Source organism: Anomaloglossus baeobatrachus, chromosome 2 (assembly GCF_048569485.1).
Source record: "Anomaloglossus baeobatrachus isolate aAnoBae1 chromosome 2, aAnoBae1.hap1, whole genome shotgun sequence".
Taxonomy (NCBI): domain Eukaryota; kingdom Metazoa; phylum Chordata; class Amphibia; order Anura; family Aromobatidae; genus Anomaloglossus; species Anomaloglossus baeobatrachus.
The window spans coordinates 219,876,139-219,894,196 of NC_134354.1; the positions used below are offsets into that span (position 1 = coordinate 219,876,139).

Consider the following 18,058-nt stretch of genomic DNA (forward strand, 5'->3'; position numbering starts at 1 on the left):
CTCCTGCAGCACAGCGCCCGCAGAATTGCCCCTATCTCCTGCTACCGCTCTACACTACCTCCCGGTAAACTACAGTCAGTTATGAGATGCACCCCTCATTTTCCTCCCAAATATTTGGCAGGAAAAGTGCGTCTTATAATCCAAAAAATATGGTATTTCATGCTTTTTCCTCCTTGTGTCTTCATTTAGCTTTTAGTGGGGTTGACAAACAGCTCATCCCACCCATTCCCTATTTGGGGTTCAGCACTAGGGACACCTAGGTTCAGGTATCCAGCTTGGCGCATAGGTGCGGAACCTAGGGTGGTACTGGACTCCAGGGACCAGCTGTAGGTTTTGTCAGGGGTCACCATCTCCCCCATCTTTAGACGCAGGGGTCCCCTTCCCTTCCTTTCATCGCTCGCTTGGTACTTTCCCATACCTAGTGTGACATTATTACCAGCCGTACAAAAAAAAAAAACAACAAAGAAAAACTGACACTTGTTTTGTTTTTTTCATTAAAAAAAAATAAATACAGATTTTTATTTGATCTTTTTTTTTCCTTCCTTGGACTACTGATATTCAGTCCATTCTAGCTCTGGTTACAAGCATGTGGCTTACGCTCATCTGTAATATCCTTGTGGAAGCTTGCTGAACTCCTGCTTGTGTCGTCTGTGGATAAGTAGTTTATGCTTTCTCCCCGTGTTTCCTCCTTGTGTCTTCCTTTAGAGTTTACTGGGGTTGACAAAGAGCTTATCCCACCTGTTCCCTATTTAGGGTCCAGCACTAGGAATAGCTAGCTGCACTGTCAGAAGCTTCAGGGATGATGCTGCAGGCATGGTCCCTAAGGCTTTCTGTAGTCTGGTGACCTGGAGGTCGTCATGACAACCTCAGATCATCATTGACGATTGGGACCTCACGGTTACATCTCCCAATCCCTTAAGTGCTGCGATTTATATCTTAAACAGCCAGTCTCCATGAGTGATTGGCTATGGGTGGGGTTTTACTGCTCATCATAGCCCAGCGTGACAGCCCATCAGTTCCCTGCTACCTCCTCCCTCACAGCAAAGCACCGCAAGCAGGAGGGATCCTGGGTTGTGACGAGCGGTGAAACACCACTCATAGCCCAGTGACTCAGAAGACTGGGGCCGGCCGCGGTGATGTCACGTGATTAGGAACTTGACATCACTGGATCCCCGAGGTCACGGAGCCCGGGGGTCAGGCAATGGGAAACAGCGGTCCGCAATAGTGTCTCTCACAGGCACTATTGCCAACAAAAGTTGTTTCTCAACATAATATCGATCTAGCAAATAATCAATATGGGTGAATCACTTCTTTAATGATTTAGAGATTATCTGCAAAGAGGAGTGGACCAATATTCCTCCTGACATGTGCGCAAACCTCATCATCTAAAAAAAATGTCTGACTGCTGTGCTTGCTAACAAGGGTTTTGCCACCAAGTATTAAGTCTTGTTTGCCAGAGGGATCAAATACTTATTTCTCTCTGTAAAATTAAATAAATTTATATAATTTATACAATGGTATTTTTCTGGATTTTTTTTGTATATTCTATCTCTCACTGTTAAAATTAACCTACCCTTAAAATTATAAACTGTTCATGTCTTTGTCTGTAGGCAAACTTATAACATCAGCAAATGATCAAATATTTGTTTGCTTCACTGTACCTCCTGGTGGCTTATACGGTATCTGAGGGCGTAGTATCCATCTAAGGGGGTCGCTAGTTATATTCAGCTATCCCAAGTTTTCAGGGTGGTAGCTGAAGGGACTTAGGCCCCACTCTGTTTATGGTGACCGGATTAGTAGGTGACCTGACAGCGGTTACACAGGATTTATCTTCTTCTGTTAAGAGAGTGTTTATTCCTGGGTGGTTCTCAGCAGGAGCGTAACGATCATGGTCGCAGGGGTCGCCACTGCGATCGGGCCTGGGGCTTCAAAGGGCCCGTCCTGGACCTCAGCACTTGGTTCAGCTGGATGTGAAACAGAGTACCACATCCAGCTAAAATGTATCGTAGCACTGAGCCCAGTCTGGACCCTGTGCTCCAAACTGCGGCGGAACATGGTCACTGCAGCCGACTCTGGGGTCACGGCTACTTAAAAATGCATATGCACTTCTTTCTCCGCCCATAATTACGCCCACCTCTTTCCACTGAAGCCGATGCTGAGAGGTGGGCGGGCTTATGGGCGGGGAGAGCAGTAATAGCAGCACAGTGATTACCCAGCACCCGGCTTTGTGTATCTGCTTGGCGATGGTCTGCTGCTATTAAAGAAAGCAATTTCACTGCTCTTTGCCCACCTGGAAGTCAGTGGATCACCCGCTGGGCTCCTGACTCTGACAGTCTCTCCGCCAGCATAAAGCACAGACGCTGTATGTTCCATGTAAGTTCCGCCCTTCCTGTCCATCAGAAGAGGGGACAAAGCTGATCATTGCCTCCTCAGCACAGAGCACAGCCATCCCCTGCACTCACTGCTCCGGAGTTACAGCAGTAAGCCCCGCCCACCACCACGGCCTGCTGCGGAGTTTCAGGCCTGAGCCGTGAGTGCTGCAGAAATACAAGAAACCTCTGAGGAGAGTGTATCCCTCTCTCCTGCATGCCATCGCTCTGTAGTCGGTACTAGCAGGAGGGGAGGCTCCAGAGGACACAATGTGAACTGAAGTGAGTACTGGAGCGTCACTACCCTCTTCTATCCTCCTATTTGCCCCTCACAGATGCAATCTCTTTCCCCCTCCCCTCTTCTCTCCTTCACCTATCCTCCTATTTGCCCCTCACAGATGCACTCTCCTGCCCCCTCCCCCACTTCCCTCTTTTCTCCTTCACCTATCCTCCTATTTGCCCCTCACAGATGCACTCTCTTGCCCCTTCCCCTCTTTTCTCCATCACTTATTCTCCTATTTGCCCATCACAGATGCACACTCTTGCCCCCTCTCCCACTCCCCTCTTCTCTCCTTCACCTATCCTCCTATTTGCCCCTCAAAGATGCACTCTCTTGCCACCTCAACTCTTCATTCCTTCACCTTTATTCCTATTTGCCCCTCACAGCTGCACTGTAATACTACTGTATGTTTTGAGGATTTCGATAGCGTAGGGCAATGACAGCCAGAGACGAGTTTGTGGTACAAGATGTTTATGATATGTAACCATGGTAGATACACAACGGAAATACACAGTATAACAAACACATGAAAATACCTTTCCGAAACGGAGCGAAGGGGATTCCCGGGGCCACGCACCGGACTCCCCCAGGGAGACCACCAGAGCGAACCCCTATACAGGGACTGTCCGGCAATCAACCCCGGAAGGCCTAAATGCGCCGCAGCCGGGACACAAGGGGCAAGCGGTAAAGTCCAGAAGTGTCCGTACGGGATGAAAGTCCAGAATGGTTATGAACCGGAAGAAACCGGGCAGACGTGCTGACCCAAGACGGCAGACGGAGTCCGGGCACAGTTTGAAGAAACCGGGTATGGTCCAGAGTCGGTCGGTAGATTTTCAGGAGGATCCAAAGGTAATCAAGTAGCAGCAGCAGCAAGGCAGGAGCACACAGCAAGCAGTATACTCAGGCACTGGACTAGGCTTAGAGGCGGCCTTTTAAGCAGCTGGACAGGAAGTAGGGCAACAGAACATAAAACTCCATGTTAACCGAGGGCAAGCTCTTTCAAAAGAGGACTGGAAAACCCGGAAACCTGACATGCACTCTCCTGCCTCCTCCCCACTTCCCTCTTCTCTCCTTCACCTATAGTCCTATTTGCCCCTCACAGATGCACTCTCTTGCCACCTCAACTTTTCTCTCCTTCACCTTTCTTCCTATTTGCCCCTCACAGATGCACTCTCCTGCCCCCTCCCCCACTTCCCTCTTTTCTCCTTCACCTATCCTCCTATTTGCCCCTCACAGATGCACTCTCTTGCCCCTTCCCCTCTTTTCTCCATCACTTATTCTCCTATTTGCCCATCACAGATGCACACTCTTGCCCCCTCTCCCACTCCCCTCTTTTCTCCTTCACCTATCCTCCTATTTGCCCCTCACAGATGCACTCTCTTGCCCCTTCCCCTCTTTTCTCCATCACTTATTCTCCTATTTGCCCATCACAGATGCACACTCTTGCCCCCTCTCCCACTCCCCTCTTCTCTCCTTCACCTATCCTCCTATTTGCCCCTCAAAGATGCACTCTCTTGCCACCTCAACTCTTCATTCCTTCACCTTTATTCCTATTTGCCCCTCACAGCTGCACTCTCCTGCCTCCTCCCCACTTCCCTCTTCTCTCCTTCACCTATAGTCCTATTTGCCCCTCACAGATGCACTCTCTTGCCACCTCAACTTTTCTCTCCGTCACCTTTCTTCCTATTTGCCCCTCACAGCTGCACTCTCCTGCCCCCTCCCCACTCCCCTCTTCTCTCCACTTATAGTCCTATTTGCTCCTCACAGATGCACTCTCCTGCCCCCTCCCTTATTCTCTCCTTCACCTATCCTCCTATTTTCCCCTCACAGTTGCACTATCCTGCTTCCTCCCCACTCCCTTCTTCTCTCCTTCACCTATTCTCCTATTTGCCCCTCACAGATGCTCTCTCTTGCCCCTCCCCCACTCTCCTCTTCTCTCCTTCACCTATCCTCCTATTTGCCCCTCACAGATGCACTCTCTTGCCTACTCCCCTCTTCTCTCCTTCACCTTTCCTCCTATTTGCCCTCACAGCTGTACTCTCATGCCCCCTCCCTCAAAGCTGAACTCTCCTGCCCCCTCCCTCACTGCCCTGTAGCTGATGATGCCTCATTGCTGTCCTGTGATGGTGGCCCAGCCTCCTCATCTTCATGGTTTGCTGTCAAACATCCAACTTTCTTATTTCTTTGTGTATACAGTGTGTTTAAAAAGTCAGACATATACAGTATATAACATAAATATATAACAAATATAGTGTGCATGTCTGCATTTGTGTGAAGAAGTGACTGTGTACATCTGACATTTTAGTGATAAAATTCAGACATTAAAAAGCATAAATACTAAAAGCACAAAAAAAACGCTTTAAAAATGGCAAAACTCGTGCACCATTAAAAAAACAACTACAATTTTATATGCAAAATTATTAAATCTGTAATGTTATCTTTAGCACAAATATCTACATAAAAAAGGTGAATGGGGCCATATACAATTACGGAAACATAAACGAGGATGGGGGGACAAAGATACAAGAATGGGATGGGAAAACTGGATGCTGAGGAGAATAATGCTCTTTCCCTCGGGACCCAGCTTCTGCATGCTTTGCTATACATTTGTCCCTGAACCCCACTTTCCCATGCTCTACTAAACATTTTTCCCTCAACAACCAGCTTTCCCAACTTCTATAACACATCTTTCCCTCAGCATGCAGCTTTCCCATGCTCTGCTATACATCTTTCCTTCAGTACCCAGCTTTCCCATGCTCTGATATCAAGGGCAAGCTGGCTGCTGAGGTAAATATATACAGCAGACCATCGGAAAGCTGGATGCTGAGGTAAAGATGCATAGCAGAACATCAGAAAGCTGGGTGCTGAGGGAAAGATCTATAGCAGAACATGGTGAAGCTGGGTACAGAAGTAAAGAAGGATATCAGAGCATGGGAAAACTGGGTGCTTAGGAAAATATGTATAGAAGACCATGGGAGGGCAAGGTTTTGAGGGAAAGATCCGAGTGTCAGCAAAATTATCCTGTACTCTGAACTGAAAGGAGGTGAGAGGGGGGGGGGGGCAAGTCCAAGTTTTGCACCTAGGCCCGTTGAACTGTAGTTACGCCACTGGTTCTCAGGGAATATGCTGATAACAGTTACAATTATTGTACGTATAGCATGAAACCATGTTTGAGTGTGTATAAGCTAATATACTGTATCCCCAGGAGCTTACGTTGAGTTCACAACCACAACTTTATCAACCTATGTAAATAATAAATACAGTATAAAGTCACCATTGTGTCACCCCTCTCGGTGTTGCACTCTAGGTCTGTTTGTTATACCGCTGTCCTCACAAACTTGCCCAGTACTTTTGTTCATACAATGCCTGCTGGTGGAGGAGCATCTTACCTGTCTATATGCCTCCTGCAATAGAAAAGCAGCTTTCCCATGGCTGTTCACGTACTTCTCCCCAGCAGCCACTCTGTTAACAGAAGTGCTAGTCAGTTTGTGAGGAAAGCTGTACTAGCAAGAGAAAGTGGCCATGTTTTTTATTTTGAAGGTTTCCAGAAAGAAAAATTATTTTATGTTTATATTGAGGTTTTTTTTTTTATCTAGAATGCATTGAAAAGCAGTGAAGATGAGTTGCAGGCGGCACAAACATTATTATCTGAAGCAACAAAAGAAAAACATTTGATTGTAATAGAACTTGAAGACACAACATCACGGCATGTTTTGCAAGTATCAGAACTTCAGTCAAAAGTTGAAAGTTTGAAACAAAATGTCTTTACTGAACAAAGAAGGTACGTATATCCACTAAAGATACAGTATAGTCACAACAGACTTGTAGAAGAAATAAATATCTGCAACTGTTCCATTTATCTGAATGGGTTTGTAGATACATAGATTGTGATTAGTGATGAGCGAATGTATTCATTACTATTCGCAGAATATTAATATTACGATATTCGTTATATAGAGAGTAATGGTGCATTCGCCTCGCTATAATCGGATGTCCCGCCCAGCATGTTTGGCGCCTGATTTGCAACTACTAAACAGGCTGGGCTTCTTAACCAATCACAGTAATGCCGCAGCCATCTTGGCTGTGGCATTACTGTGATTGGCTGGCCGCCGCCATTTTGTGCACATTACATTGCCAGCATCTCTCTCCAAGCGCTTCATGCTCACCGATCACGGCGCGGCTGTCACACTACTCCTGCTGCCTCTCTTCTTCTTCCCTACCCGCTCATTAGCCTCATTACATATTCACTGCATCCGCTCATTAGGCTACTTTCACACATCCGGTTTGAGCCCTGCGGCTCAATCCGGCTGTGAAAACTATGCAACGGATGCGGCGAAAACACCGCATCCGTTGCATAAGTTTTTACATGCGGCCCGCCCGGTTTTTTCCGGTTGCGGCATGCTACTGAGCATGCGCAGTGGAAAAAACCGTATACGCCGACCGGATGCGGTTTTTTTCGCATCGCGCCGCATCCGGCCTCCATAGGTATGCATTGAAAAATGCGCCGCAGCGGCCGGATGCGGCGCGATGCGGTGTTTTTTGCCGGAGCAAAAAACGTTGCAGGGGACGTTCGATCCGGCCGCCGCATCGGCTAAATCTGCCGCATGCGGCCAAAACCGGACCGAACGCAAGCCCCTGCGGCACAATACGGCACTAATGTAAGTCTATGCAAAAAAAAACCGCCACCGGCGTTACAAAAGCCGGTGGCGGTTTTTCTGCAAAACGCCGTATTGTGCCGCAGAGCAAAAATCCGGATGTGTGAAAGCACCCTTAGGCTCATACATATTAACTGCTTTCCCCGCACACCAGTGGCCATGATTGGTTGCAGTCAGACCTGCCCCCACACTGAATGTCCGCTGTCTGACTGCAACCAATCACAGCCAGTGGTGGGCGGGTCTACAGTATATCGCACAGTAAAATAAATACAGTGGAACCTCGGTTTACGAGTAACTTGGTGTGCGAGTATTTCGCTATACAAGCAAAGCTTGCTGTAAATTTGTAACTCCGTTTACGAGCAAGCTTTGCTGTATGAGCAAATAGTCACCGCACATACTTCCGGTTTCGTACCTAAACTGAGCTGTGACCCGCTCTTGCAGTCCACACAAACCAACACAAACACGCACGCGCACACACATATTATGCTCACTTTACCTTACTTTCCATTGCCGGCCTCATGGTTCTTGTAGTTCGCCGGTACAGGATGTGTATCGAGTAACCATCGCGACAATGGAGGAACTTCCGCTGTCAGCCGCTACTCAAAGGCAGTGCGCTGGCCAATCAGAGGCAAGCAGCTCCTGCCTTTGACATCAGCGCTCTGGCAGCGAAAGCTCCGGCATCGGTCGCGATTGTTACCCGATTCACATCCTGTACCGGCGAACTACAAGAACCAGGAGTCCAGCGATGGAACGGAAGTTAAGGTGAGCATAATATGTGTGTGTTTGTGTGTGTTTGTGTATGTTTGTGTGTTCATGTGCATGTGTGGAATGGCACAATAGGGGACCAGGATGGGACATTGAACAAGTTGTGGAATGAATTGTCTAAGCTTGCATTATTTCCTATGGGAAATTTTGCTTTGCTAGACCAGTAACTTGGTTTACAAGCACACTCCCAGAACGGATTGTTCTCGTAAATCAAGGTTCCACTGTAATTAAAAAAAAAAAAAGAGATGTGCAGTCCCCCCAGTTTTGATAGCCAGCCAAGATTAAAGCCTCACAGCTGGGGGCTAGTATTCTCAGGCTAGGGAGACCCACATTATTGGGAGCCCCCCAGCCTAAAAAAATCAGCCAGCAGCAGCCCGCAATTGCCACATCCATTAGATGTGGCAGTCCCGGGACTTTACCCGGCTTATCCCGATTGCCCTGATGCGGTGGCAGTCAGGGTAATGAGAGTTTAATAACAGCGCACAGCTGTCATCAAGCCCAGAATTAGTGATGTGAAGGGGTCTTCTATGAGACCCGCCCCCATTAATAATCCTATAAGTAAAAAGAAATACACATTCATCGAGAAAAATCCTTCATTTAGAATAAAGTACAAAACCACTCTCTTTCACCACTTTATTAACCCCATTAACACCCAAGTCCGACGTAATCCACATGAGGTCCCACGACGGTCCTGGCTCTGCTACATCCAAGCCAGGAGGGACCAAAAACATGCCCTATCTCTCCAGCCTCCGGAAATCACTGAGAAGAAGGACCTAGCTGGCAGCAGTGACGTCAAACAGTTCATTGGAGGTCATACCCGGGTTCCCATGGTATGACCTCTGGTGACCTGAAGCACTCTGGCCTAAAGACAGCCTGGCATGTCTTGGCAGCTCCTCCTGACAGAGCAAACAGCTCTGCCAGGAGGAGCTGCCGGGGACTGACGTCAGTACATCCTGCGGAGATCGGTGATCACAGCCTGCCATCTGCTGTCAGCTGCCTGGGGTGTCTCAGCACCTCCTCCTGGCAGAGCACACAGCTCGCCACAGCATGTACTGACCTCGGTCTCTGTCAACTCCTCTTGTCAGACCTGTGTGCTCTGCCAGGAGGAGCTGCCGAGATACCTCAGGCAGCTGACAACAGATGGCAGGCTGTGATCACCACTCTCCCCGGACGGTATTGTTGGTGTTGAAGTGCTGGCGGGTAGTGGGACACGACCCTGCACTTTAACACTGACAATGCCATCCGGGGAGTGCAAGGTAGGCCGCACATCCATGCCAGCACTATGCACTATCACTGTTAAAGTACTGACCTCCGATGAATTGTGTGATGTCACTGCTGCCAGCTGGGTCCTTCTTGTTAGTGTTTCCCATAGCCTGGAGAAATCAGACATGTTTTCGGTCTCTCTAGGCTCGGATGTAGCAGAGCCAGGACCGTCATGGAACCTTGTGTGGATTACGTCGGACTTGAGTGTTATTGGGGTTAATAAAGTGGTGAAAGATGGTGGTTTGGTATTTTATTCCAAATAAAGGGTTTTTCTCAGTGTATGTGTATTTCTTTTTACTTATAGGATTATTGATAGAGGGTCTCATAGAAGACCCCTTCACATCACTAATTCTGGACTTGATGAGAGCTGTGCGCTGTTTTTAACCGATCATTACCCCGATTGCCACCGTATCAGGGCAATCAGGATAAGCTGGGTAAAGTCCCGGGACTGTCGCATCTAATGGATGCGGCAATTCCAGGCTGCTGCTGGCTGATATTTTTAGCCTGCGGGGCTCCCAATAATGTGGGTCTCCCCAGCCTGGGAATACCAGCCCCCAGCTGTGAGGCTTTATCTTGGCTGGGTATCAAAATAGGGGGGGCCACATGCTGGTTTTTTTTTATTTTTTTTTTTTACTGTACGATATAGACCCACCCACCGGCGGCTGTGATTGGTTGCAGTCAGATAGCTGTCACTCAGCGTGGGGGCAGGTCTGATTGCAACCAATCATGGCCACCGGTGTGTGGGGGAAGCCGTGAATATGTATGAGCCTGGGCACAATGCAGACTTGGTACTCTGGTTTGATTTGGGTGGTGGGGTTTGCTCACTGGGACAGGCCCTCACCCATATGGTTTGTCTTTCCTATTTTTGCTCTTTGGCCTCAATGCAGGCTAGGTTAATATGGCTACTACCCATAACGTAGTTTCTCACATTAATGTAGACTACCTTAAAATATTATCCTGGAATGTTACTGGCCTTAACTCTACAGTGAAGCGCAGGAAAGTGTTAGACCATATTAGTCGCTTGCACCCTCATATTGTACTTCTACAGGAAACTCAATAGCTTCACAGAGGCCACCCAGCACTCCGTAATAGACACTATTAGGAGTGTGTTGAGGCTTCCTTTGTACAGAAAAAGCATGGGGTTGCCATTTTGTTCCATAAGGTCCTAGACTATGTACAGGAGGTGGTGAGAGATCAGGCGGGACGGTACTTACTAGTAAGGGCTCTCATTGAACAGCGAGAACATTGCCTCATTAATACCTATGCCTCTAATACTGCTAAATTGTCCTTTTTTTTTTTTTACCAAACTTCTGGAAGTGGTTCATGGTTGGCATTCCACTAATATACTGTTAGGTGGAGATTTGAATGCTCTTCGGGACTCTTTTCTTAAAAGATCCTCCCCTATGCCCGTATGTCATCCCTCCACTGGAGCGATTCCTACCTTGCTGGATAGGCTCAACCTAGTTGATGCTTGGAGATGTTGCCACCACACAGAGAGGGAGTACACCTTTTATTCTAGAGTGTATGACGTCCATACTCATATTGATTACTGGTTGACCTCTGCCCCTCTCCTTTCTTCTCTGAAAGCAGTCAATAATATCCCTTTTGTCATCTCAAACCATTCATCGATCCTGCTTACCTTAGAACTTCCTATTAGTAAAACCGTTTTCTTTTCGTTGGCGCTTTCCCTCTTAGCGTTACACCTCTGATGATTTCAAGTGCTGTTTGACCGGTTGGTGAGAGACCTACATGGAAGACAACCTAGAACATGTGGATGATATTAATTTATTTTGGAACACTGCCAAGATGGTGCTCAGGGGACACATTATTTATTATTTTTCCCAGAAGAAAAAGAAACTACTGTCCTTCCTGTGGCCTCTCTTGGACCGGCTCACTCAATCATATAAGGACTTCAAAGTGTGTAATATTTCCTTTTCTAGAGAGGCCTACCTTGCAGCTACACAAGACCTAAATACCCTATTACACAAATTGGCGCAAAATCACCTGGCCCATCAACGCTTCCGATATTTTTGCTAGTGTAATAGACCAGGTCTGCTTCTTGCATCTTTAACAAAGCCATTTACGGCGGTTACTAATGTCCCTACTATTACAATGCCCAATGGTCCTATTTCCCACAACCCAATTCTGCATGGTTTTCTGGGATTTCTATGCAGATCTTTATGGCCCCTCCCTGGACACTCAGGAGGACGGCTACCAATTTTTGCGGAAAGTCAACCCGCCAAGGCTTACTGCTTCTCAATGGGAGGCTCTTAACTAGCCGATTTCTCCTGGGCATGTGGGTTCGGTCAACAAGTCCTCTATGTTGCTTAAGGTGCCTAGCCCAGATTGGTTCTCGGTCGAATTTTCTAAACTACTACAACCCTTACTTACACCTCACCTCACCTCTCTTTTTAATCATATTGTTAATTCTGGTTCTCTGACTGACCGATTTAATGAGGCTTGTTTGTTGTTGTTGTTGAAGCCGGGCAAATACCCACTTCTCCCTGCCTCATATTGCCCAATCTCCCTCCTAAATGTTGATTTCAAACTGCTTACGAAAATCATGGCCAATAGGCTCAAGTTCATGCTTCCTACTATTCTTACCCCATCTCAAACAGGTTTTGTTCATGGCCGGTCTATTACCTTTAATATCAGGACAGCATTGACTGCCATCACACATACAACCCCTAGTAAAAATTATGGAATCACCTGGCTCTGAGGATGTTCTTTCAGTTTACTGTTATTTAAAAAAAGCAGATCACAGATATGGCACCAAACTAAAGTAATTTCAAATGGCAACTTTCTGGCTTTAAGAAACACTAAAAATAATCATGAAAACATAATGTGCTAGCCAATAACTGGTAATTTTCAAGACCAAACTGGGGGAATCATTATGGAATCTGTTATCTATTATCTATCATTTATCTATCTATTTATCTATTATCTATCTATCTATCATCTATTATCTATTTATCATCTATCCCTTTATCTAGTATTTATCTATCCATCTATCTATCCCTCTAGCTATTTATATATTATCTATCTATATGTCTATCTATCTATCTAGTATCTATTTATCTATTGTCTATTATCTATATATCAAATCAAATAAGCTTTATTGGCAGGACCAAATACAAATTAGTTTTGCCAAAGCAAGTGTACACTAGGGATTGGGACTGTGGGGATGATGGGTGGGAACTGTAGTAAGGATGGATGGGGCACATCCAGGGTGGGGACTGTGGGGGCATATCTAGGGTGGGGGCTATGGAAGTCCATGGCTTACTGGTGGCTTCAGATAATAGAGTTTCCTTTGGATGGCATAAAAGGTTTTGCAGGCCTTGTTTTTCATGTTCTCTATGGCTTGTTTGAAGCTCCCTGACTGGTGAATTTCTAGGCCCAAGTACGTGTATTTGTTTGTTCCTGTAAGAGTGCAAGCTGTTTAGAACAAATGAAGGATGCAGGTCAAATCTTCCTTTTCTCTTCTGAAACACCATGATGTTGGTTTTCTTTAGGTTGATGGGTAGTGGCCATGTGGAACTGAATTTCTCCAAGACTTGTAGGTTGTCTTGGAGGCCTTTCTCGGTTGGTGACACCAGCAGTAGGTCATCTGCATAGAGTAAGAATTTCACCTGGGCGTCATGGAGTGTGAGACCTAGAGCAGTTGAAGATTCCAGAGCAGTAGCCAGCTCATTGATGTAGATATTGAAGAGCGTTGGACTAAGGCGGGCTTTGCACGTTGCGACATCGCAGGCCGATGCTGCGATGTCGCACGCGAAAGTGCCCGCCCCCGTTGCAGGTACGATATCGTGTGATAGCTGGCGTAGCGAAAACTATCGCTACGCCAGCTTCACACGCACTCAGCTGCCCTGCGACCGTTGCTCTGGCCGACGACCCCCCTCCTTCCTAAGGGGGCGGGTCGTGCGGCGTCACAGCGACGTCACACGGCAGGCAGCCAATAGGAGCGGAGGGGCGGAGATAAGCAGGATGTAAACATCCTGCTCAGCTCCTTCCTTCCGCATATCCTACGGAAGCCGCAGTGACACCGGTAGGAGATGTTCCTCGCTCCTTCGGCTTGAATTATGAATTACGCCGACGCTGCAACGATGATACGATTACGACGATTTTGCGTTCGTTAATCGTATCATCAAGGCTTTACACACTACGATATCGCATGCGATGCCGGATGTGCGTCACTTTCAATTTGACCCCACCGACATCGCACCTGCGATGTCGTAGTGTGCAAAGCCACCCTTAGGCTGCAGCCCTGTCTGACTCCTCGGCTCTGCTGGAAATAAGCCATTCTTCTACCGTTCACACTCACTCTGCAGAGGTTCTCAGTGTAGGAGCTTTTGATGACATCGTATGTCTTTCCTCCTATTCCGCTCTCGAGCAATTTCAAGAACAAGCCCAGGTGCCACACTGAGTCAAAGACCTTTTTAAAGTCTACCAAACAGGCGTATATCTTCCCATGCTTTGTATTGTGGATGTGGCTCTGAATGAGACTGTGCAGGGTGTAGATATGGTCCATGGTGCGGTGGTTTGGTACAAACCCTGCTTGGGTTTTGCTGAGGACATTGTGCTTGGTAAGGAAACTGAGTATCCACTCATTCAAGATGCTGTTGAACAGTTTTCCCAAGTTACTGCTAACACATATGCCTGTGTATTTGGCAGGGTCATACCTGTCCCCACTCTTGTGGATGGGTGTGATGAATCCTTGGTTCCAGGTATGAGGGAAGTAACCAGCACTCAGCACAATATTGAACAGTTTAACCATTGCAGCTTGAATCTCTTTTGGGCTGTATTTCAGCATCTCTGGGGGGATTCCATCCAGACCACTAGATTGTTTACACCTTATGGAAGTGATTTTCTCTGCAACTTCCTGTAATGTAATTGGTGTGTCCAGAGGGTTTTGGAAATTTTTTATTTTCTCCTCCATTGCCTTTAGTTTTGATGTTATGTTTTCCTGCTCTTATCTTAGTCCTTCTTTTGGGATGTCTTTGTAGAGGCCTCTGAAGTACTGAAGCCAGATGTTGCCATTTTGGATATGGATGTCATGTTTTTCTTGCTCTTTGTGTTCATGTGGTTCCATATTTCCAAGAAGGAGTTGTCTTGGAGGGCGTCTTGGAGTTGGCTAAGTTTGGTAGAGATGTAGCTCTGCTTCTTGTTCCAGAGGATGGTTTTGTACTGCTTTTGTATGGTGTCATAGGCTTCCCTCAGGTCTGAGTTGTTGGGGTCTCTTTGTTTGTTTGAGGCTGTTTTCAGGGTCTTTCGAGCGGCTTTACATTCTCTGTCAAACCAACCATTGATCTGCTTTTCATTTGGCCTCTTGTAGTTGACTTGTTTGAGGTTGAACAATTTGACCGTGGTGTGGAATATTTTGTTGAGGTCTTTTGCAGCTTGACTCACACCTTCTGGGTTTTACTTGTACTTGTATCTGTAGACGTTATGGAGCATCTCCTGTATTTCGGGTCTGTTGGGAGCCTTTTTATATTTTATTTCTGACGTCTCGGACCATTTATAGGATGGAGGTCTGTTGTGGAAGCTGCTCTGCTGTGGATGGTTTCTCTGTAGATTTCATGTACAGGAGTTGGTTGTGGTCTGACAGGTGCATTTGTGGGGTGACTATGAAGGCGCTAATATTTGCCAGGTCCATATGTGTAATGGCGTAGTCTACTACACTTCTTCCTACGTGGTAGTTTAGTGTATATCTTCCCAGTGAGTCTCTCTTGGTTAAGAATATGAAGACCTAAACTTCTACATAAGTTCAGGAGCTTTTTGCCACTTTTGTTGACTGTCCTGTCATAGCTGTTTCTCTCTGAAAGTTCTGAGTCGTGACAGTCATTCTCTGCCCCAAGTATGTAGATGTTTCCATCTGTGGTCAGAGAGTCTTTTTCTCTCCCTATTCCTGCATTGAGGTCTCCAAAGATGAGAACTTTGCCCAGGATCTCATAATGGGTGGCTTCTTCTTGTAAGATCTCAAACCTGTCTGGATTGGATTTAAAGAAGTCGGCCACTTTCTCATATTAGTGCTGCTTTTCTCACAAACTGACCAGCACTTCTGTCCATAAAAATTGCTACTGGTGGAGGAACTTGTGATCAGATTAGTCCTTCAGAATATTTAAATTAGAACCACAACTTCTACGACTGGAAGAGGCAGGTGTGGTCACCTGCTCCTCCATTTGCAACAATTTCATGGATTAAAGTGCTGCTTAGTTTATTTCAAGTAGGCCAACCCACTGAGTTTTTCAAGAGGAAGTGCTGGTATTTATTTTACCAAAGAACCCTTTTTAGCATATTTTTATGTTTTTTTCCTGGTTGCTTTTTCAACTTTTTGGCCTTATTGTTTAACATTTGCTCAGCCTTTTGGGGGTATCATTTTTACAGGCATTTTTTCTGGAGATTTTTTTTAGCTTCATTCAACAATGTAGACACCACTAGTAGTGTTTTAAAGTAAAAACTAAGGCAAATATGCAAAACGACTCCGAGGCATCTTCCAGCCCTTGTGCCTTGAGAGCAGAAAACACCTCAAGAATGGTCTGCTCAATTTTAAATGACTAGTTTCTTTGAAAACCTGAAGTGATTGTTATTCAAAAGACTGAACATAAGTTGTTTAAACATAGAAATGCATATATTCATTATTTTGAGAGTTTAGTTAGTGCTTTTTCAGGTGGGTTTCTGAGCAGACCAATCTGAAAAAGACTTTGTGTGCACACACCCTCAGTCTTCAAATTTGTAAAAAAAACTATTAGCTTTTTGCACTTTTTAAAATTATGTTAAGTATACAGTACATAAATAGTATGGTACAAATCAGATTTAACATTCCAGCTTATAAAGTGTCAACATGTTGTGGGCATTTCAAATAAACAACTTCAAGCATAATTATTCTTTTCTTTTAGATTAACAGAAAGGGAGGATGAACTGGTGGCACTCAAACTGGAAGTAACGAGCAAATCTAGTGATTTTGGTAGGAATAACAATAAATAAAATTTATTAAATGTAGTTTGTAATTAGGTCACATTCAGAGTGTGACAGCAGGTGGATGTTTGGACCCTCTGCACCATCAGGCCAGGCTCACCCTGGAGGGGCATAACTAAGTTGCTACCTGGTTTTTGCTAGAGCCTCTGATTGTGAGGATAGGTTTCAGCCACAGGTAGTTGCCAGGTGCTACTGCAAGGCAGTCCCCTGGCCTGCAGGAGCTGACCGGAGGAGGGTCAGGGTGCAGGTGATGGAAAAGGCAGAAGCCAGACACATGGGCAAATAGTCAGGAACCATAAACATAGACAAAGGCACACAGGACAGGTCAGGACAAATTGAAGATGAACCAGGGTAAAAACAGTAGAGACCAAACAAAAACTACGGTATACAGAGAGCCTTGAAGCAAACAAAAACTTAACTTAAAGGGAATCTGTCCCCAGGTTTTTGCTACCTCCTCCAAGAGCATCATAATGTAGAGACATAGATCCTGATTCCAGTGATGTGTTACTGAGCTGTTTGCTGTCATTTTGATAAACACACTGTTTTCTCTACTCAAGATCTAGCAGTTATACATAGCTCATGAATATGCTTGACTAGCAGCACGCCAAGTAGTCCTCTAATGATAATCTACTGCTGATTAAACAATGATCTTATCAAAACTACACTACCCAGCCCAGTAAGTGAAACACCACTGGAATAAAAATCTGTGCCCCTACATCTTGCTGCTCTCAGATTAGGTGGCATAAACCTGGTGACAGATTCCCTTTAAGGGCAGGTACCTGAGAGGACGGAGGGTCTGCCTGAAATAGCAAGTTCTGACAGGGGATTGGGCGGGGAACAAACACTGCAGTACACATAGAATACAAATTCCTGCAGAGTCTGGCCTCACTTCTCTATATCTATGAGGAGACTCACCAGCAGCATGCAGATGCAGCAAAGCTGGGAGAGTTGCATGGCACAATCGTGCGGGACACAGAGGGACACAGAAGATTTGAACTGTTATAGAAGTGCATGACCCCTCTAATGTACAGTACCTTCATATGTCTCTTGATTTCATGGGTTATTATTGTGCAGGGAAAAACATGTGCCAGAGGACTCTGTACCCCTAACAATTTGTGAAATACACATTCTAATAGGTGTACCCTAGTTGTGGATGTGTTTGTTTCTAATTTGCATGTGTGCAGATATCATGCAGACACAGTATATTGTTTTTGTGCTTCATAATTGCCTGTATCATAATTCATCAATGACTTGATATACTTATTTATCTCATTTACTTATCTCATGAATTGTGGTTTCATTGTTAGAAGAACTTAGAAAAACAAATGAAAATCATAAAAAAGAAATTGAGAAACTGAAATATGAACTGGTAAGTTAGTAGATTTAATATTTTTTCTACATTTTTATTCTGTATTTATATATATATATATATATATATATATATATATATATATATATATATATATACCCTTTGCAGCAATTCCAGCTTTGCAGACCTTTGTCATTCTAGCTGTTAATTTGCTGAGGTAATCTGGAGATATTTCACCCCATGCTTCCCCCCCCCCCTCCCACAAGTTGAATTGGCTTGATGGGCACTTTTTGCGTACCATATGGTCAAGCTGCTCCCACAACAGCTCAATAGGGTTGAGATCTGGTGACTGGGCTGGCCACTCCATTACACATAGAATACCAGCTGCCTGCTTCTTCCCTAAATAGTTCATGCATAATTTGGAAGTGTGCTTTGGGTCATT

The 18,058-nt window shown here is 45.6% G+C and overlaps 1 protein-coding gene across 3 annotated transcripts in view; it reads left to right on the top strand.

Moving 5' to 3' along the window:
- SYCP1 (synaptonemal complex protein 1) overlaps positions 1-18,058 on the top strand; it is an 811,750-nt gene that overhangs the window by 312,321 nt on the left and 481,371 nt on the right. For all 3 annotated transcript variants that reach the window (XM_075335624.1, XM_075335625.1, XM_075335626.1), the window contains 3 exons: positions 6,246-6,430; positions 16,229-16,296; positions 17,615-17,676. In XM_075335624.1, the coding sequence (XP_075191739.1) occupies positions 6,246-6,430; positions 16,229-16,296; positions 17,615-17,676 (315 nt within the window). The remainder of the gene's footprint in view (positions 1-6,245; positions 6,431-16,228; positions 16,297-17,614; positions 17,677-18,058) is intronic.